The sequence below is a fragment of the Anabrus simplex genome, chromosome 1 (genome assembly GCF_040414725.1).
Source record: "Anabrus simplex isolate iqAnaSimp1 chromosome 1, ASM4041472v1, whole genome shotgun sequence".
In the NCBI taxonomy this organism is placed as follows: Eukaryota; Metazoa; Arthropoda; class Insecta; order Orthoptera; family Tettigoniidae; genus Anabrus; species Anabrus simplex.
The window spans coordinates 1,628,395,919-1,628,419,224 of NC_090265.1; the positions used below are offsets into that span (position 1 = coordinate 1,628,395,919).

The window sequence follows — 23,306 nt, forward strand, 5'->3', positions numbered from 1 at the left end:
TGAAACTGTTTAGTTTGTTGACTAATTCTACAGTGTTCCTGATGGATTTATTTGATGAGAATTTATAATGTTTATTAAGAAATTGTTGGATAAATTGAGATAATTTATATAAGGGGATTGGTCTGTAGTTTATTATGGGTCGAATAGGGACACCGGTTTTGTGGATTTTGGGTAGTGCTTTAGCTGTTGGTAGGCCTGGGTTCATAGTAATTAACTTTTGTTTTTCTTGCTCAGTGAGGAGAAAAGATGTGCTCTTTAGAATTTGTTTCAATTGCCTTTGAATTGATTGTGTTGGGTCCTTCTTAACTATCGAAAAGGAGTCATCATCTAAGAAATTTTTGGTTTTTTGAATGTAATCTGTTTTATCCATAATGACTGTTGTGTTGCCTTTGTCGGCCTTTGTAATGATGAGTTGGTTGTCTTTGACTTTCTTTTTAAGGTTGAGAATTTGTTTTCTTTCAGTAAGGGAATCTTTGTTGATTTTGGTGATAGGGGTCGCAGTGCGATTTTTTGAGAAAAAACTTTTGTTTAATTGTTTTTTTTACGTCCATTCTGAGTTCGTCTTGTAGTTCATATGGCATTTTGCTGATAGCAATTTCTGATTCAACTACGAGTTTGGAGGCTGTAAGGGCCGAGTTGAAACAGGGCCAGTTGTGCTTTGGACCTTTCGAAAGAATTCTTATATCGTCCTCATCTAAGTTGGTGGTGGAAAGATTAATTACTGGTGGGTGGAATTGTTGTAGAGTGTCATTAGCGAGTTTAGGCTTGCTGTTAGGTTTTGGAGGGGAGTTGCTGTGTTATACCTTATTTTTAAGTGCTTCAAGTTTTTTCTCTAGTGTTATCTGTTTTTTGGACAAAATATTGAACAACTTGATTTGGACTTCGTCTTGAAAAAGATTCCACTGAGCATTTGAGAGTAAGGTGGCTGCCTCTAAGTGAGTTTCATATAAGCTATGATTTAAAAACGTCTTTTTCTTATAGAGAAATTTTAGTTCATTTTCTAACCAAAGTTTGTTTGTCCTAACCTGAACATCCTGTTGATGGGGAGGAACAAAACGTTGTTTCGTGACGCTTTTCAAAAAATTAGGGGTTAAATTCTGTGTAATGCACTGTTTGATAAATGCTATATCCTTGCCTATTTTCCCAATTTTGATTTTTAAGCCGAAGTAATGATAGGCTACCGACTTTGCCTGGTTGGCTGTTTCATATAAACATATATACATATAAAAGAATTTAAGCACAACTTTACTGAAATAAATCAAGATCTTGAAGTATTAGATATTCTAAGCAAAGGTTCTTTCCTAGACGTCACTGAAAACCTCTATATTCATTTAGACCAATATTTCAATCCAAACCTAAACTTAAATGATATCTCAGAGAAATCAAAGATCCTATTTGACTTTCTCATTGAATTTTTCAAAAACATGAATATCCCGAAAAACAGATCTGTCTTTCACATTATGCATAATACTTTGTCACGCCACACACTTTCACCACATCACCCTCCATATTTCCCCTCCTTCCACTCCTCCTTCCCTACCGCTCCTTCCCTCTCCCCCCCTAATCCAACAATGGCCGCTCCCCAGACCTAAACTATCCAACACGCCCTGCTCCTCTTCATCTCGTGCCATAGCTTTACAGCCTTATGTCCCGCAATAAACATCATAGAAACCTGCCCCCACCCTACACGTAACGCTGCAACAATACACCACAAATACTGGCACAGTCAACCTCCAAACTCTCAGAAAACGAATTCCTTAATATCAATTTTATATTCTCGTCGAGCTGAATACCAGACCTGTGAAGATTACAAGATTATTTTGTGCATCTACAGAAGGGTGGTGTTAATGAAGCTACGTAATATAGAGAGAGGCTTTCAAAGGTGATTAAATGAAGAAGTTATATCATGTTCAAGATCATGCTTTCACGTCTCTGCACAGTATTTAAAATACAATTTACCGTTGGTCTTTATAGCTATTGTTGAGAGTGAAGGAGTTTTTCCTGTTGTGTATGTTTATCAGGAACTCAAGGGAGACTTCATTAGTTAGTCCGAACATAAAGAAAATGATGAACTCTTCTCAGAAGAACTCTTAAGGTTTCACCTTACTTTTTCCTGCCTGCTGGCTCTTCAGAAGTGTGTACGCGTGCGTTTTGTATTCAGGAATCATTCAAGGCAAATATTTTCGCACTGCAAGATGTGTGGTTAAGGTTATTTTTAATATATATAACTTTTGCTTTCTTAACGATTCATTGGTTTCTATATTTGTCCCTGTTTTTATCTCCTTGCAAGATGTGTATTGTTTAATATAACGCCTTGTGTAATATAAATGTCTACATGCTAGCCTATTTCCCACATTTTGGCTGAAGATGACGCCAAACAGCGTCGAAACTAGTTCCAAATGTAAATATATGTTGTAATAAACTATAACAATTTTGTATTGAAAAGGTGGACCCTTTTAAGTTTCCTATCTTCCATTCTCAGTTCAATACGGACAAAAATGAATTTCTTAGATTTAAATGAAACTAGTACTGCTTAATAAATTGAATATGTTGTAGTAAATTCAGACAACATTGTTTTGTATTGAATAGGTGGAACCCCAGAAAATTTTTATAAGTATTTGTGATCTCAGTTCAATACGGATAGTATAAAAGATTAAATTTCTTATGTTAAATATAAGAACCATTAATAACATACGTGTTTGGGAATTAAATTTTAGACCTGTGGATGGATAGAACAAACTGAAGGAGGCTCGTACACAACCGCACCCGGCTTGCTGGAGCGAAGAAATGATGATGATGACCTTCCCCTAAACTACCATTTCACTCAGCGTGAATAAAATTATATATAGCCTAGATCGTAGTGCATCATTCTCCAACTTCATTAAGTTCTCTTCAGTCATTTTCTCGTGATGCTCGTACGTACATACATACAGATAGATGTGACGGAAAATTATTATTATTATTATTATTATTATTATTATTATTATTTTCGTTGTTTATTGTCATTCTTTTTCAATTCTGAGCAATGTACAGACAAAACTCTTATTTTAATATAGATTTCTTGGCCTGCTTATGTCTTTTATAGTGCTTCAATTTTAATGCCCAGCAGTGTGTTTGCCAATGAGATTATCAGACAAACTCACTCATTGCCAAGCTGGGAGCCATCATAGGTTTTGCATGTTGTCCTGTGGTGGTGGGGAAAATTTAATTTTCTGATTCTGTACTAAAATGTACTTATTTATTCCAGATTTGGTTCAAATGAAAGTATAATTGTGAAGCTTTCTGCTCCTATTAAAAATCACTGGGCAAATACTCATGGACTAGACTTGGCAAAATTGTTAGATTCTACTGATTATAAGGAGCATTATCGTCAGGATATGATTCTATGGGGAGAATCTATGCGAGAAAAGGATTACGGGTATTTCTGCAGAGCAGCTCTGGATATGTTCAATGGTAATAGTAAAGAAATTGAATAAAGGCGATGTCAACTATTGATCATCTTTGAGGTTGTTGAATTGTGCATTATTAAATTCATGTCCTATTATTATGCAGCTTAATATTTACTGCCTTATCCACTATCAGATTATGAACCAAATACACTCATGAGCAGTTGAATTAGAGATAGCTGTCACAGTGTGGAAATGTGCTGTGCTCGGCCCATTGAATGTAGTAGGAGGTCTTGGCATGTAACATCGATGACACCATACTTGATATGGTTTGTACGAGTACCAGTTGATTGCAGGATGGATGATATATGAGACCTCAACACATTTGATCGCGGTCAGTTTATTGAAGTCATGTAGGCACTAGGGCCACCATATTAGGAGTGTACCGTGAGTACGTGGATTCAGGCAAAACCACTACTGCCAGGGTCAACTATCATGGTGTATGATACAGTGAAGACAGGGGTCACCATTAACTAGCTCAGATTGTAAGAGGGGATGTACGGGCCACAGTGCAGCAGATCACTCGTCAGTTTAGTACTGGACACCCATGATGTGTGACCAGCCATACCATCCAGAATCATCTCCTGGCCATGAGGTACAGAAGCAAGTGTCCCACAAGGGTACCTCTGCTCAGCACCCATCACAAGGCACAACAACTGACATGGGTAAAGGAACACCTCTATTGGACTCTTGAAGGATGGGAAAACATTGCCTGGACAGATCAGTTGAGGTACCAATGGTACACGCTGCTGGCTAGTTACAAGTGTGGCATCAACCACATGGAGCAATGGATCCTCTTTGCCAGCGGGGTACAGTGGTGGTATCCTAGTACAATGGGTATAGCAACTGTTTACATGGGATGAAATAGGACCTCTGAAATATCTGACACTTCCCTCACTGGCGACCATTACAGGAATCTGCTGGGAGATCATGTTCACCCCTTAATTCACCTCTAGCACCCTGCAGGTGACCTGTACCTGTACTTGCAGCAAGGCAATGCTCCAGCCCGTCACTTTCGAATTGTAGCTGACTGGTTCGATGAGCACTCCACAAATGTAAAGATACTTTCCTGGCTCCTCAAGGAGCCCTGATCTCAATTCCATTAAACACATCTGGGATGCTACCGAGAGGGATGTCTGTGCTCTGACCAATCTTCGTGATTTACGAAGTTTGTGCAGCGATCATAGATCAGTATGACTTCCCATTCCCTGGGGGGTCTTGTGGTGTCCTTGCCATGCCGCATTGCCGCCATCAAGACGCAAGTGGGTGCTACAAGCTAATAGCCAGGGTAACGTGATCTCTGCGTTTACATTTACAACAGGGAGAATGAATAAAAATAATCAAGAAGCACAGAAAAATGCTACCAATAAAACAGTAACAATCAAAACAAGGTAAGACCAGACAGGCCTCCCGAAGGTATCACCACCTTGACGAAGGCAAAATATATTTTGCCGGGTGTTTATTGGAGGCTTGCGTGGTCAAATGATCCTTAGAGCTATGCCGACGGGAGCATCTGCTCCTGGTAGGGCCACCCAAGCCGGACAGGTCTAAAGTGATGATCCAGACTAAGAGTAATACCCTGGTCCTCCAGGTTGGGGGTTGAGCGTAGGGTTAACTCCCCTACCTCGTAAAAAAACCAACTGTTACGGATACCTTAAGAATGAATAATGCAGGACTGGAAAACTTGGTGACGAACCGGCGAGAAAAACGGCTAAAGAGAAGGAAAAATGATATTATATTAGCAACGTGGAATGTTAAGACATTGAAGAGACCTGGCAAGTTAAAAGTATTAAGGAATGAAATGGATAAGTATGGAGTGAAAATAGCAGCTCTACAGGAACTAAGATGGAAAGGGCAAGGGATGATGATGTCTGGACAACATATTTTGATGTACAGTGGAGAAAAAGCAGGCAGTAATGGCACAGGATTCCTCATACATAAGTCAGTAAAGCAAAGCGTGATCAACTTTACTCCAATCAATGATAGGATGTGCTCTGTGAGAATTAGGGCAAAATTCTTCAACGTAACTGTGTTTTGTGTGTACGCCCCTACTGAGGAGGCAGAAGATGAGAAGAAAGATGCATTTTATACCAAATTGGAGGAAGAAATTAATAAAGTTCAAAGGCATGATGTGAAAATTATCCTTGGAGATTTAAATGCAAAAATTGGAAGAGAAGAAGTGTACAAACACTTAGTAGGGAAAGAAAGCCTGCATGAAGTAAGTAATGATAACGGATTGAGATTGATTGATTTTGTGAGTGGAAAGCAGATGATAATTAAAAGTACTTGGCATCCTAGGAAAAACATTCACAAGGAGACCTGGATTTCACCAGATGGTGTGACAAGAAATCAAATAGACCATGTTATCATAGACAGGCGACATGCATCAGATATTATGGATGTTAGAAGCTGCAGAGGTGCTGATGCAGATACAGACCACTATCTTGTTAGAGTCAAGTACAGACAAAAAATAGATTTGGCAAGAACGGAAAAAGTAACAAGAAAGGCAAAGCACAATATTGAAGGACTAAAAAATGAGGAATTGCAAGAGAAATATAAAAAGAAAATAGCTGAATCTTTGGCAATAAAAAGGGAATTATGGGAGAAAGGAGAAGTGGAAGATAAATGGGAGATACTGAAAACAACTATCAGTGAAGTTGCAGATAGTACCCTGGGAAAGAAGAAATTGGTAAAGAGAGCAGAATGGTTTGATGAGGAATGTTCAACATTAATCCAAGAGAGGAATGATGCTAGGAACAGAATGCTTCAAAGGAGAACAAGACAAACAGTAGAAGAGTATAGAGAGAAACGAAGAAGAGCAGATAAGATATGTAGATATAAGAAAAGAGCTTTTGAAAGAAAGAGAATCGAAGAACTGGATGAAATGAAGGATAGAAACGAGGTACGAAAGTTCTATGAAAGAACAAAAGACATTAAGAGAGGGTTTCAACCAAGAGCTGTTTTCTTCAAGGATAAAGATGGAAACCTTCTGGGTGATAAAAGCAAAGTGCTTGGAAGATGGCAGGAGTATTTTTACGAGTTACTCAATGGAAATAATGAAGATGATAGAGAGGAGGAAAATATAAATGTTGATGGGGAAGAAAGAGAATTGGAAGAGGAATCAGTAAAAGAGCCAGACTTAGAAGAGGTCAAAGCTGCAATTAATGCATTAAAGAATAATAGAGCCCCAGGTGAAGATGGAATGGAGTCAGAGCTGTTGAGATATGGGCGAGAGGGAATAGAAATGGCTGTTTATGAATTGATTAAGGAGGTTTGGACAAAGGAGGAAATACCCAAGGATTGGACATTGGGTATAATTTACCCATTACATAAAAAGGGAGATAAGGCAGTATGTGGAAATTATCGAGGGATCACCTTGCTGGATGGAACGTACAAGGTTTTTGGTAAGGTACTAGCCTTAAGATTGGAATTATGGATGGAAAGAATATTAGGGGATTACCAAGCAGGTTTTAGAAAACATCGCTCTACTCTGGATCAGATATTTATATTACGACAAGTGCTAGAGAAATTTTATGAATATGACAAACAGCTACATCAGCTGTATGTTGATTTTAAACAGGCATATGACAGTCTAGATAGGGGTAAAATTTACAAGATTATGAAAGAATTTGGAATCCCAAGGAAATTGATTAGATTAACAGAAATGACTTTGAAAACAACGGTATGCAAGGTGAGAGTGGAGCAAGATCTGTCAGAGGAGTTTTTAGTGGAGAGAGGACTAAGACAGGGAGATGTACTTTCCACACTTCTTTTTAACCTAGCATTGGAAAAAGTAATCCGTGAATTGCCCATCAACCCAGGGGGAACCATTTTGAACAGATTAGTACAAGTGATAGCATATGCTGATGATGTAGCAATAATTGCAAGAAATGAAAGAGCTCTTGAAGAGAGCTACTCAGTATTAGAAGGGAAAGCACGGGACCTAGGACTAGAAGTGAATATAAACAAAACAAAATATATGAAGATGGGAGATACAGAGGGAGTAAGAGGAAGGACCCCAGTAAGATTAAATGGGAAGGAATATCAAAGAGTCACATCTTTCAAATATCTAGGCTCTATAATAACAGAGGACAATAAAACCTCCGTGGAAATACAGGAGAGGATAACAAGTGGAAACCGATGCTTTTACGCCTTGCAAAATATGTTTAAATCCAGGAATGTCAGCAGGAATACAAAAATTAAAATATACACAACAGTACTAAGACCAATAGTTATGTATGGCTCAGAATGCTGGGTGATGACCTCCAGAGAACAGTGGCTGTTACGGTGGGAAAGGAAGATATTGAGAAAGATATTCGGTGCAGTAAGAGAGCAGGATGGGTGGAGAATGAGGACAAATGTAGAGCTGCAAGGACTGTTTGGCCAGCCAGATATTGTTGCTAAAATTAAGCAGGGAAGAATTAGGTGGGCCGGTCATGTTCAGAGAATGGCAGAAACCTGCACCTTAAAAAAGGTGTTTATAGGGAAACTTGATGGAAGGAGGAGGAGAGGAAGACCCAGGAAAAGGTGGATTGATGATGTTGAGGATGACCTTAGAAAGTTAGGAGTTAAACGTTGGAGAAGAAAAGCTGAGGACCGAGATGAATGGAGGCAGGTGATAAAGGAGGCCAAGGACCTACAAGGACTGTAGCGCCGACCAGTAAGTAAGTAAGTAAGTAAGTAAGTAAGACCAGACAGGATGTAGATAAATGGAAGTTGTTAAAGGACCCACTTAAACTTAAGGGAGAGGTAGTAATCAACTAATACTATGCTTATTTAAACAAAATTATGTAGCTGTCAAGACGATGCACGAATAACGCACAGCTGACATGTTAAAATATTTAATGGAAATTTTTTTAAACAAATAACAGAAGGATTTCATGTTTTGTTTTGAAATGGAAAAAATAATTGGAAGAACTTTATTAATTTATTAAATTATTAAAGAATACATCTTGTGAAACAAATATGTTACAGAGATTAACTTTTATCAAGTAGAAGTTGAACCAAATCAGCCAAATAAATAAAATGTTTTGATAATTAATTTCATTAATGTCTCAATACATTTTATGTAAGTTGACAGAGAAATAAGAAGGTATCATGAAATTTCTTAAGGAAAGTAAGTTTAAGATAAATTAAAATATAAATCACTCAGTCTTTTAATAATCAAGCACTAAAAGAATTGAACGTTCTCTTTTTCTTATTAATAACCTCCTGTGAAACATGAAGATTGATTTCCTAAAAGTCAAAAATTCAATAAGTCACATAGACAGATAGTTAGAATTCAATATTTATCAAGGAGTGATCAAGATTAATAAAGCTTTAATTAGATCTAATAATCCAATCAAATTCAGTATCATAATACAAGGTGTGTGAAACATGCATTTAAGTTTAGTTTCATCTCAAGTTGAAGAAAAATTATGAAGTATAATAATAAGCGTGATATAATTATAATGAATTAGATAAGCAAAATATTCTTCTGGTAGGGCTCCAAGAAATGAGAAATTTAACAGAAGATCCATTTGAATTTAAAGATTATAGAGTGTATAATGGGAAGCCAGGCCAAAGGGTCATGAAACATTGCCCCCAGTTGGTAGGTTACAGGATTTATAGTAAATTTAAAAATAATGGATTCCGTGATTGATTTTAAAGCCCTATCACCGAGAATTGCAATTCTAACTTTACAAACAAACAAACTTTACACCATCATAAATGCTCATACCCCTACCAATGAAAAAATTTTCCTAACAAAAACTCTGCAAGAAGTCAATAATTTCTGGGATCTCCTTGATCAGACAATGAATAAAATAAATATGAATAACATCAAGATCCTTATAGGGGACTTTAACGCCCAACTGGGTATGGAAAAAAAAGTATCAAGATCAATCAATCAATCAATCACTACTGATCTGCATTTAGGGCAGTTGCCCAGGTGGCAGATTCCCTATCTGTTGTTTTCCTAGCCATTTCTTAAATGATCGCAAAGAAATTGGAAAATTATTGAACATTTCCCATGGTAAGTTATTCCAATCCCTAACTCCCCTTCCTATAAACGAATATTTGCCCCAATTTGTCCTCTTGAATTCCAACTTTATCTTCATATTGTGATCTTTCCTACTTTTAAAGACACCATTCAAACTTATTCGTCTACTGATGTCCTCCCACGCCATCTCTCCTCTGACAGCGTGGAACATACCATTTAATTGAGCAGTTCGTCTCCTTTCTCCCAAATCTTCCCAGTCCAAACTTTGCAACATTTTTGTAACGCTACTCTTTTGTTGGAAATTACCCAGAACAAATCAAGCTGCTTTTCTTTGGATTTTTTTCAGTTCATGAATCAAGTAATCCTGGTGAGGGTCCCATACACTAGAACCATACTCTAGTTGGGGTCTTACCAGAGACTTATATGCCCTCTCCTTTACATCCTTGCTACAACCCCTAAATACTCTCATAACCATGTGCAGAGATCTGTACCCTTTATTAACAATCATATTTATGTGATTACCCCAATGAAGGTCTTTTCTTATATTAACACCCAGGTACTGACAATGATCCTCAAAAGGAACTTTCACCCCATCAACGCAGTAATTAAAACTGAGAGGACTTTTCCAATTGTGAAACTCACAACCTGACTTTTAACCCTATTTATCATCATACTATTGTCCACCGTCCATCTCACAACATTATCGAAGTCACCCTGCAGCCGCTCACAATCTTGTAACTTATTTATTACTCTGTACAGAATAACATCATCTGCAAACAGCCTTATCTCTGATTCCACTTCGTTACACATATCATTGATATATATAAGAAAACATATAGGTCCAATAATACTGCCTTGAGGAATTCCCCTCTTAATTATTACAGGGTCAGATAAAGCTTCGCCTACTCTAATTTTCCAAGTTCTGTTTTCTAGAAATATAGCCACCCATTCAGTCACTTTTCTAGTCCAATTGCACTCATTTTTGCCAGTAGTCTTCCATGATCTACCCTATCAAATGCTTTAGATAGGTCAATCGCAATACAGTCCATTTGGCCTCCTGAATCCAGGATATCTGCTATATCTTGCTGAAATCCTACAAGCTGAGCTTCAGTCGAATAACCCTTCCTAAACCCAAACTGCCTTCTGTCAAACCAGTTATTGATTTTGCAAGCATGTCTAATATAATCAGAAAGAATGCTTTCCGAAAGCTTACATACAATGCATGTCGATGTAGTAGGAAAGTGGGCTCCTCGTAAATATACTACCAGAAATGGCCAAAGACTCGTAGAAATTTGCAGAACCCATCGACTACTCTCCAAATCTACATATTTTAACAGAAAACCACACAAAGTTAAAACTTGGAAACATCTCGATTGGACAAAAGGGGAATGGCAGCTAAACCACGTATGTATGGACAAATTCTTTCACAAGGAAATCCACAATGTCAAAGTTCTAAGGGGAACGGGCACTGGTTCAGATCATTACTTAATTAAAATCAAGATTAAATTTACTCCATTAAAAAGAAAAAGACAAAATAGAGTTGGAGAGAAAAGGACATATGACCCTCATCAGTTAATCCAGAATGCCCAGTATCCAAAGAACAGGAACTACAAGACTGACAGACAATTTAGATGACCTAATACAAATTCTTAAACAGAATGCAGAAGATCTAGCTCCAGTAAATCCAAGGAAAAGACATGCCTGGTGGACCTCTGACTGCAATAGAATGCATGAAGAAAGACATGCTTGGTTGAAATTTCAAGCCCAGAAAACAGAAGAAAACTCCATTAACCTCAAGAATGTCAGAAAAGAATTCACCCAAAATATTAGAAGAGTTAAGAGGAAATATCAAAAAGATTTAATAAACTCTATTGAGGTAAATTATTATAAAACCAATTCTAGAGATTATTACAAAGCCTTTGGTAAACAATTGCAAAAATACAACCCCCCACCACATAATTGTTGAAAAATAAAGATGGAAAAATGGCACATAACAATAAGGAAAATGCAGTATTCATGGCGGAAGCATTTGACAAGCTGCTGAACAGTGATGAACCTGAAAAGCTCTTATTAATTGATACACATGCCCCGATAAAAACTAAACCAGAAAATATAAACCCACCTACAGCAAAAGAAGTTGAAACAGTGCTCTTAAGGAAATTAAGGACTACAAAGCATGTGGAGAAGACCAGGTTTTTGCAGAGATGTGGAAATACGCCGGCAGTGTGATTCAGACATCCCTCCATATGATATTACAAAAGATTTGGATATAAAAGAATTCCCAGAACAGTGGACAACAGCTATAATTAATCCAATCCATAAGAAAGGTGAAAGAAGTAACCCAGACAACTATAGAGGTATTTCCATCCTTGACTGCAGGTACAAGATTTTCTCTAAGATACCATATAATTGGATTCAAGAACAGCTTGATCAAGAGTTAGGTGAATACCAGGGAGGTTTCAGACCTTGGAGAAGCTGCTCTGAACAAATAATAACTTTGAAGCTAGTCATGGCTTATTACAGGAAATGAAACAAGCCCCTTTCATTTATGTTTATAGATTTCAAGAAAGCTTACGACTCCATACATAGACCATCATTATTAAAATTTTAAGACATTTCGGACTTCTCCCAAAGCTAATCAAATTGATTGAACTTACTCTAACTAATACAATTTCTAAAATTAAGTTCAGAGGAGAACTTTCTGAACCATTCTTGGTAACAACTGGTTTAAGACAGGGTGACGGATTGTCACGTCTTAACTGGGCCCTAGAGTACGTTATGAGAGAATGGTGCAAGAACAACTCGAAAAATATAAAAATTGGAACATAGAAGGATAACATACATCTGAACTGTTCAGAATTTCCTGATATAGCTCTTCTGGCCAATGGTATTCAGAAAACAAAACAACAAATAAAATCTTTACAGGAAATAGTTCAAAATATAGGTTTGAAAATTTCATTTAAAAAAAAACAAAACAGAAGTTGTGCTAACTCAACTTCTGCATACAAATAAAATTAAGCTGGGAGACCAAGAAATAAAAATTGTAGAAAAATTTAAATATTTAGTGAAATAATCACATATAACCTGAAAGAAAAACCAGCATGACAAAATAGAATACGTAAACTGGTTACAGCACAGCATGTTACCAAGAATATATATAATAAAAAGTGTCTCTCAGTAGCAACCAAATTGAAACACTACAAAACAGTCGCCCAGCCACAAATTACATATGGATGTGGAACATTATTCAAAACAACAAACACAGTTGCAATAGATAGAGTACTCAAGTTAGAAAGGAGAATAGTCAGTAACTATTTAAATAAAAATTATCGTGTAAATGGAGTCTGAAGACTAGCTTCCAATGAAACAGTTTATAAAGAAATAGAACCTGTAACTAGCACAATGAAAAAGAAATGAATATCATTCTTAGGGCATCTAATACAGTCACCAGAAAATAGAATCAGTTGAAATATAGTAGAGAAATTATGGAAGAGTAAGAGTAAGAATAATATTAGATGGATCACAGAACTTAAGATGGGAGAGAGTTACATATTACAACAAAAAAACTAACAAACAAACCCCATGGCACTAGAGCCCTTAAAGGGCCTTGGCCTACCAAGCGGCCGCTGCTCAGCCCGAAGGCCTGCAGATTACGAGGTGTCATGTGGTCAGCACAACGAATCCTTTCGGCCGTTATTCTTGGCTTTCTAGACCGGGGCCGCTATCTCACCGTCAGATAGCTCCTCAATTCTAATCACGTAGGCTGAGTGGACCTCGAACCAGCCCTCAGGTCCAGGTAAAAATCCCTGACCTGGCCGGGAATCGAACCCGGGGCCTCCAGGTAAGAGGCAGGCATGCTACCCCTACACCACGGGGCCGGCACATATTACAACAGAAGATTTAAAATACAAAACAAATATACTCAACATATTGAAAAATAAACACACTAGACTACAGACGAAAATCAACTAGCAGAAAATAGGAAGAGTGATTCCAGAAGCAGAAAGAAAATTAAGTGCAGAAAGGATGAAACAGTATTGGGCCGACAAAAATAAGAAAAACCTTCATAAACCTAAGTAGTCCTATGTTGGCTAAAAAATTAAAATAAATAAATAATGGCTAGGTGAAAAGTTAATATTTAAGAAGGATGGTCCAAAACATTACTGAAGTATTTTTTCTAATTCATTTAAATTCAGCAACTAATGCCAAACGTCAAGACACAGAATTAAGTCCATCCACCATATTGTGAAGAAAGAAACCTATCCTGTAAAAATGGAACAATCACAATGGATGATAGTAAAAGACAGACATCAGCCCAATAAAACAGGGGAAACAAAGGAGGTCAAGCGTGGCCATCAACAACCATAAAATAAGAGAGGAAAGAATGATGAAGTATCGTTAATCTTCGGGTTTCATAGTTTGAACTTTAATAAATGATGCTAAATAAAAGAGTTTAACAGTGAAGAAATATGACCAGACATTCACAAACTTCTAAATGAAGGAAGAAATAGGAAGGTTAACAGCCCAGAAAATAATCAAAAGGATTTTAAGAATATAGTAATGGAAATAAATTAAGATAGGAAATGTCATTGGTAACACCAGCATTGCAAGCAGCAGATTAAATTAGGAAGAATAAACTGATCTGAAGAAATCATTGTCTGTGTCTGTTAGGTCATCAGCCCAGAGGCTGGTTAGATCTTCAAATAGCACCACCAAAGGTTATGCAGTTCCGGGGAAACTGCAACAATCGATGGCAGTGCCAAAATGAGGCGTACTAGGCAAGATGGGGAGTGAGGTAGTTTGCCATTGCTTTCCTCACCAGGCCAGAAAATGCTATTGCAGCATGACTGACTCTATGAGCAACACCTTTCATAACAATCAGACACACTGGTCATGCTCAGAATATCATTACTCAGCACTACCCTTACTCAGTAGCTTCCATGTTGTCACAGCCATGGATGAGACTGGTACTTAGGTGGAAGCTACTTGCTCTGACCTGTGCCAAGAGACAGATGCAGAAATACTGCATCCATCAAGAAATTGCAATAGACAGAAATCATTAATGAATAAAAAAAGGGAATCTGTCATAACATACAATAGAAACAGATGGGAGTTAAAATCAATCTTTTCCTTACAACGTGAGTGTGGAATTTCCATTAAGTAATAATACACAATAGTGATAATAATTATAAGTTATATTACCCAAATAGGTTAATTAAAGGTGAAGTCAAGAAGGATGTATACCGGGTGTTCACCAGCCCCTTAATGTTTTGGAGACAGGCAACCCAAATAATACGTATAACCTAAAGATCCATATAGTTTTATGAACACCAAACAACTTGAAGTTTCTCCTTGTGGTCAGTAAGGCCCTCCTCTACCTGTGTGTCATCACTGTAAATTGATCCATAGACCTATGCAAAGGAAAAACTACTATGCACAATTCCATGCCAAATACTAAGGTTCATTCTGCAAACATGCGATTTATTGCGCCTTGAAATAACACAGGTAATATGATATAGATGTTGATTCCCATAGGGAACCTGAAATATTTGTCCCGAATGAGTAAATTTATAATACCATTATAAATGTTGGGGCGAAACACTGGCAACCAGGAATGAGTTAGCTGGAAAATTTATAATGTCCAATAATTGACCATTTATATTGGTATATAACACAGGTACCCATAGTACAATCGAATTAATAAGTTATGCCACGTGTTCTTTAATGTAAGGAAGTTAAATGAACACTGTAAACCTTCATTGAAGACTTTGACACATATTATTATGTTAACTTTTGAGGTGGAACAGCCGTACTTAAGTACCAAACCTCTAGGAAACATCATGTATGTTGACTTCATGGCTGAATTGGTTAAGGGCAGAAGATGGGTGAGTATCAGCAGCGTAGTGGAGAATCCAGCGTAATGCAATTTTTTTGAACGACAGAGGTAACTTAAATATCACATGAAAATGGTAAACATGGAATTTGTAACATAATGTTTATGCATCTACATATTAAACATGATTTAATATTAAAACTAATGAATAATAACATGCAAGTATTTAGCCAATACAATAATCTTTCTGTCTTTCTTAATCCGTTTACCCTCCAGGGTTGGTTTTTCCCTCGGACTCAGTGAGGGATCCCACCTCTACCGCCTCAAGGGCAGTGTCCTGAAGCATCAGACTTTGGGATATACAACTGGGAAGGAGGACCAGTACCTCACCCAGATGGCCTCACCTGCTGTGCTGAACAGGGGCCGTTTGGGGGGATGGGAAGATTGGAAGGGATAGATAAGGAAGAGGGAAGGAAGCGGTCTTAGCTTTAAAATTGGGTACCATCCCCGCATTTGCCTGGAGGAGAAGTGGGCAACCACGGAAAACCACTCCGAGGATGGCCGAGGAGGGAAACGAACCGCTCCTCTACTCAGTTGACTTCCCGAGGCCGAGTTAAAAATTTACTCTTTGGAACGGTATGATATGCGGCCATGTTACAGTCACTGTAAACGGTGTACCAGCCTTTGATTATAACCTACCACCACGCAGCTTGGCTGATGAAACAGCAGTGATGCGTGCTTTAGCCACCATCGCTACATTGCTACAGCAAGCCTCGGTGTGTTCCTAGCACATTGTAGTCCTTATAGATATAGACACTCCCTGTCCAAACGTAAGATAGTGTTAATCACAGCTGTGATCGTTTTCCACATTCATTATAGTTTAAGTAATAAAAATAACACTGCCGTTAATGATTTCTACCACATTTGCAAGCATTATATAATACTCTCAACAACGTATTCCTTAATACCTATTTTATATTCTTGTCGAGCTGAATACCGGACCTGTGAAGATTACAAGATTATTTTGTGCATCTACAGAATGGTGTGTTAATGAAGCTATGTAATATAGAGAGAGACTTTCAAATGTGGGTAAATGAAGAAGTTATATCATGTTCAAGATCATGCTTTCACATCTCTGCACAGTATTTAAAATACAATTTACCGTTGGTCTTTTATAGCTATTGTTGAGAGTTAAGGAGAATTTCCTGTTGTGTATGTTTATCAGGAACTCGAGGGAGACTTCACTAGTTAGTCGGAACATAGAAAGAATGATGAACTCTTCTCAGAAGAACTCTTAAGGTTTCACCTTTTTCCTGCCTGCTGGCTCTTTAGAAATGTGTGCGTGTGTGTCTTGTATTCAGGAATCACTCAAGGCAGATAATTTCGCACTGCAAGTTGTGTGGTTAAGCTTATTTTTAATATGTATAATTTTTGCTTTCTCAACGATGCATTTGTTTCTACATTCGTCCCTGTTTTTATCTCCCCTTAAAATGTGTATTGTTTAATGTAACACCTTGTGTAAAAAATTGGGTTAAATGAAGGAGTTATATTATATTCAAGATCATGCTTTCACGTCTCTGCACAATATTTAAAATGAAATTCACCGTTGGTCTTTATAGCTATTGTTGAGAGTGAAGGAGAATTTCCTGTTGTGTATGTTTATCAGGAACTCAAGGGAGACTTCATTAGTTAGTCGGAACATAGAAAAAATGATGCACTCTTCTCAGAAGAACTCTTAAGGTTTCACTTTACTTTTTCCTGCCTGCGTGCTCTTCAGAAATGTGTGCGCGTGTGTTTTGTATTCAGGAATCATTCAAGACGAATATTTTCGCACTACAAGATGTGTGGTTAAGGTTATTTTTAATATGTATAACTTTCCCTGTTTTCATCTCCTTGTAAGATGTGTATTGTTTAATTTCCTGTTGTGTATGTTTATCAGGAACTCAAGGGAGACTTCATTAGTTAGTCAGATCATAGAAAGAATGATGAACTCTTCTCAGAAGAACTCTTAAGGTTTCACCTTATTTCTTCCCCGCCTGCTGGCTCTTTAGAAGTGTGCGCGCGTGTGTTTTGTATTCAGGAATCATTCAAGGCAAATATTTTCGCACTGCAAGTTGTGTGGTTAAGCTTATTTTTAATATGTATAACTTTGCTATCTCAACGATGCATGTGTTTCTACATTCGTCCCTATTTTTATCTCCTCGTAAGATGTGTATTATTTAATGTAACACCTTGTGTAAAAAACTGGGTTATATGAAGGAGTTATATCATGTTCAAAATCATGCTTTCACGTCTCTGCACAATATTTAAAATGAAATTTTACCGTTGGCCTTTATAGCTATTGTTGAGAGTGAAGGAGAATTTCCTGTTTTGTATGTTTATCAGGAACTCAAGGGAGACTTCATTAGTTAGTCAGAACATAGAAAAATGAGAACTCTTAAGGTTTCACTTTACTTTGTCCTGCCTGCTGGCTCTTCAGAAATGTGTGCACGTGTGTTTTATATTCAGGAATCATTCAAGAAGAACACTTTCGCACTACAAGATGTGTGGTTAAGGTTATTTTTTTAATATGTATAACTTTTGTTTTCTCAACGATTCATTTGTTTCTATACTTGTCCCTGTTTTTATCTCCTTGTAAGATGTGCATTGTTTAATGTAACGCCTTGTGTAATATAAATGCCTGAATGCTTGCCTATTCCCACATTTTGGCTGATGATGACGCAAATCAGCGTTGAAACTAGTTCCAAGTACAAATACATGTTATAAATAAACTATAACATTTTTGTATTGAAAAGGTGGACCATTTTAAGTTTTCCTATCATCCTTTTCTCAGTTCAATACGGACCAAAATGAAATTCCTAGGTTTAAATATTAGCACCATATGAGGTGTGTCTATTTCAGTTGCTCATTAGTGTATGTTTAGAATTATTACTAAAATAAATATCCAATTTTTAAATTTATGGTGTAATGGTTATTATTTTACAGCACAAGATAAACCAATTTGGATAGTGAGTGATACACGTAGGAAGACCGATTTAAAATGGTTTCGGGAAAATTTCAACAATAAAGTTAAGACAGTACGTGTATATGCTGATGAAAATGTTCGTAAACAACGTGGATGGACCTTTACTCCAGGTAAAACATATTGATGATAATATAATTCTGAGGTTCAGCTGGTTCATGATGGAATCATTGGTGCAAAATGCTGTCCAGGGTATCTGTAACATTTTTCACCAGCACCACATTTCAAAAGAATAGACTTGCATATTATTGTATGTATCTTTATAACATAAATGGCATCTTTACAGGTGTCGATGATGTTGCATCGGAATGTGATCTGGATGTTGAAACTGACTGGGACTGGAGACTTGTAAACAATGGTACATCAGAAGATTTGGAGAAGAATATTCAGTCAATCATAGAATGGGCTCTCAGTCAAAGATAGACTGAATTTAATAAGTGAAAAGTATACAAAATGACCCATTGTAATAAAAGAAATTACACTCAGAGATACAAATGTTCAGTGTTCTCCATGTATCTTATATCGCTGCTATCAGAAGTACTAGATGGGCGGTACACCCAGAAATCAAGTATGAGTCTTCATAAATGTTTTGTGAATTCATACTCTATTTATACTGTTCGAAAGATTTGGTTAGAGAAATGCTGACATATACATACCATCATTTATATACAGTAGAGTCTCGCTCATCCGACCTTCGCTTATCCGACATTCCGTGTTATCCGACACTGGTAGACTTATTTTGAACTTTTGGTGGAGACTAAATTCAGGGACACATGGTGTGGAGGGTGCGTCCATGTGACAAGCACTGGCCTGACCCCTAGCAGTAGGACAGTGTTTTTTTCTCAAGGACAGGTGCAGTGAGTCTTCAGTCATTGTTCATTGTAGTATTGGTTGGGTGCGAATGTTATAATTTTCATATCCTCTGTGAGTATAGCAAGTAAATGGAAGAAAGTGATTGTTTCCAGGGAAGACAAGTTGAGTGCATTAAAAACACTGGACAAAGGGGAAATTCTTCAAAATGTGGCTTCAGATTATGGTGTTGGATGTGTTACAGTGGGAGACTGGAAAAAACAGAGGGAAGAAATTGAAAAGTGGTGCTCTACCGGAGCAGAGAAAACATTGAAAAAATGTGAGTACGAAAAAGTGAAGCACTATTTCTTTGGTTATCTCAACACCGGGAAAAGGGCCTACCATTATCTGGCCCTATTCTGCAGGAAAAGGCTGTGTATTTCCAGAAGGAGTTTAATTAAGAGGACGCTAATTTTCCTGCCAGTGTTGGGTGGCTTGATCGGTGGAAAAAACTGTACGGCATTAGGCAGCTTAATATCTGTGGAGAAAAGTTTCTTTCGTAAGACATCTGGAATGTTATCGTTCAATACTGCATGTACTGTACAATTGAATTGATAATTCAATAAATAGAGTACCGTAAAACATGTCATTGTTTTAGTTCATTATCAAAGTTATTCTGTATTATCCGACATTTTCGGTGATCCGACGTACTCCAGGTCCCGTTTAGGTCGGATGATCGAGACTCTACTGTATACAGCATATCTAGAAGCCATTCTGTGACAAGGGACAAAATCCAACTGCTATCTCCAGTTACCTTGAACTTCTAAAATGTCGTGCTAGGGAAACTTTTGACTTTCTTTTCTTTCCACGAAAATACTTCTTTTAAAATTAATCTTTATTCTTTTGATGCCCAAAATAAATTCTCTCTCTCTCTCTCGTATTGTTCCCTCAGTTCTGAGGATCGTGATCTCTGAGGAGGCTGTTGTTCAGTTGTCTCCATTTTTTGTGGTCCTCATCCAGACATGCTGCACCAAATAGGTTCAGTCCAGTTATATTTCTGACTAGCTGATGTACCCGTGCTTCACTACGGAATTCTACATTGCATACGGAATTCTAGTGTACACGTTGTTAGCAAGATTGTATTAAATTGATTAGCTCTTAACGTTGCCCTAGAAACGTGACGGGGAAGTTTTTTTTTTTTTTTTTTGCTATTTGCTTTTTTGCTTTACGTCGCATTGACACAGATAGGTCTTATGGCGATGATGGGATAGGAAAGGTCTAGGAATGAGAAGGAAGCGGCTGTGGCCTTAATTAAGTTACAGCCCCAGCATTTGCCTGGTGTGAAAATGGGAAACCACGGAAAACCATCTTCAGGGCTGCCGACAGTGGGGTTCGAACCCACTATCTCCCGATTACTGGATACTGGCCGCACTTAAGCGACTGCAGGTATCGAGTTTGGTAAGACGGGGAAGTCACCAAACATCTTTTCTCATATGAAGACGGAGTTAGGGAATTTTCACTGTAATGGTAGACCCACTTGCATACCATCAGTCACAATCAGGTTGGGGAGTTTTCCTTATAATTGTCGACACTCACTCTCCACCTGCCATTTTACATCCTCAGAAAGACTGTCTTTTTTTTTTTTTTTGCTAGGGGCTTTACGTCACACCGACACAGATAAGTCTTATGGCGACTATGGGATAGGAAAGGCCTAGGAGTTCGAAGGAAGCTCACAGCCGCGCGCCTTTACACACACGGCCAACTCGCCCGGTAAAAGACTGTCTTAGTGTTCTTCCCAACTGAAATGAACATACATTACAATGACGTCGGTAGGAATGGCGCGATTAAAAGCAATGCTTTCACATGAAATACTCGATCAAATGAAACACCACATATTTTATCACTTTTAACGAACAGGACTACACTGCCGATCTAACAGTCCAAAGTTCCAGAGCTGGAATGACCAGGCCGCAGACAGCCGTGATCCGTGAAGACTCTTCGTCTTTTTTCGGCGGGGAGAGGGTTGATTAGTGGCGACTCTCAGGGCAAAAACTATGCCCTTTTACTAATCTGTTTCCTAGGAGTACCCGATGTCCGACTCGTTGGCTGAATGGTCACCGTACTTGCCTTTGGTTCAGAGGGTCCCGGGTTCGATTCCCGGCCGGGTCGGGGATTTTAACTTTCATTGGTTAATTCCAGTGGCTCGGGGGCTAGGTGTTTGTGCTGTCCCCAACATCCCTGCAACTCACACACCACACGTAACACTATCCTCCACCACAATAACACGCAGTTCCTTGCACATGGCAGATGCCGCCCACCCTCATCGGAGGGTCTGCCTTACAAGGGCTGCACTCGGCTAGAAATAGCCACACGAAATTAAATTAAAGGAGTACCCGATGAGTCGGAAAATATCAATTCACTACAATGGCAGTGGAAATATTATCTGTCTTGGAGGCAAATTTTTCCTCCAAGCCAGAGGAGCCCCTCTTCACTGATGATTTGGAATAAAATGAATGTAGAATTTAATTAAAGTGAAGAGGAAGAAGCTTTTCTTAAGAAACGGCTCTTTTCAGGGTTCAATTTTGAGTTATTTAGTGAATTGCGGTGCTATAAATTGGAATAGGCCTAAATTGTTATTCTAGACCAGGTCATACTACTACTACTACTACTAAGTCAGCCTCTAACGAGCTCAATAGCTGCAATCGCTTAAGTGCGGCCAGTATCCAGTAATCGGGAGATAGTGGGTTCGAGTCCCACTGTCGGCAGTCCTGAAGATGGTTTTCCGTGGTTTCCCATCTTCACACCAGGCAAATGCCGGGGCTGTACCTTAATTAAGGCCACGGCCACTTCCTTCCAACGAATCCCACTATCGGCAGCCCTGAAAATGGTTTTCCGTGGTTTCCCATTTTCACACCAGGCAAATGCTGGGGCTGTACCTTAATTAAGGCCACGGCCGCTTCCTTCCAACTCCTAGGCCTTTCCTATCCCATCGTCGCCATAAGACCTATCTGTGTCGGCGCGACGTAAAGCCCCTAGCAAAAAAAACTTCCTTCCAATTCCTAAGCCTTTCCTATCCCATCGTCGCCATAAGACCTATCTATAGCAAATAGCATACATACATACATACATACATATATTATCATTATAGACTGTTATGCCTTTCAGCGTTCAGTCTGCAAGCCTCTGAGAATTTACTAAACGTCGCCACAATCCTCGATTTGCAACTAGTGTTGTGGCCTCATTTAGTTCTATACCTCTTATCTTTAAATCATTAGAAACCGAGTCTAACCATCGTCGTCTTGGTCTCCCTCTACTTCTCTTACCCTCCATAACAGATTCCATTATTCTCCTAGGTAACCGATCCTCCTCCATTCGCCTCACATGACCCCACCACCGAAGCCGGTTTATGCGTACAGCTTCATCCATCGAGTTCAATCCTAAATGAGCCTTTATCTCCTCATTCCAAGTACCCTCCTGCCATTGTTCCCACCTGTTTGTACCAACAATCATTCTTGCTACCTTCATGTCTGTTACTTCTAACTTATGAATAAGATATCCTGAGTCCACCCAGCTTTCGCTCCCGTAAAGCAAAGTTGGTCTGAAAACAGACCGATGTAAAGATAGTTTTGTCTGGGAGCTGACTTCCTTCTTACAGAATACTGCTGATCGCAACTGCGAGCTCACTGCATTAGCTTTACTACACCTTGATTCAATCTCACTTAATATAGGCTTATTACCATCCTGGGAGAACACACAACCTAAATACTTGAAATTATCGACCTGTTCTAGCTTCGTATCACCAATCTGACATTCAATTCTGTTGGATTTCTTACCTACTGACATCAATTTAGTCTTCGAGAGGCTAATTTTCATACCATACTCATTGCACCTATTTTCAAGTTCCAAGATGTTAGACTGCAGGCTTTCGGCACAGTCTGCCATTAAGACCAAGTCGTCAGCATAGGCCAAACTGCTCACTACATTTCCACCTAACTGAATCCCTGCCATTTTATACCTTTCAGCAGATGATCCATGTAAGCTACGACCATTAAAGGTGAAAGATTACAGCCTTGTCTAACTCCTGTAAGTACCCTGAACCAAGAACTCATTCTACCATCAATTCTCACTGAAGCCCAATTGTCAACATAAATGCCTTTGATTGATTTTAATAATCTACCTTTAATTCCATAGTCCCCCAGTATGGCGAACATCTTTTCCCTCGGTACCCTGTCATAT

The 23,306-nt window shown here is 38.3% G+C and overlaps 1 protein-coding gene across 1 annotated transcript in view; it reads left to right on the top strand.

Annotated features, from left to right (window-relative positions):
• Positions 1-18,776, top strand: part of Pmvk (Phosphomevalonate kinase) — a 63,045-nt gene extending 44,269 nt beyond the window's left edge. Inside the window, exons 2-4 of the mRNA XM_067154078.2 lie at positions 3,248-3,453; positions 18,245-18,394; positions 18,568-18,776. Of these exons, the coding sequence (XP_067010179.1) occupies positions 3,248-3,453; positions 18,245-18,394; positions 18,568-18,704 (493 nt within the window). The 3' untranslated portion in view covers positions 18,705-18,776. The remainder of the gene's footprint in view (positions 1-3,247; positions 3,454-18,244; positions 18,395-18,567) is intronic.
• The last annotated feature ends 4,530 nt before the right edge of the window (positions 18,777-23,306 follow it).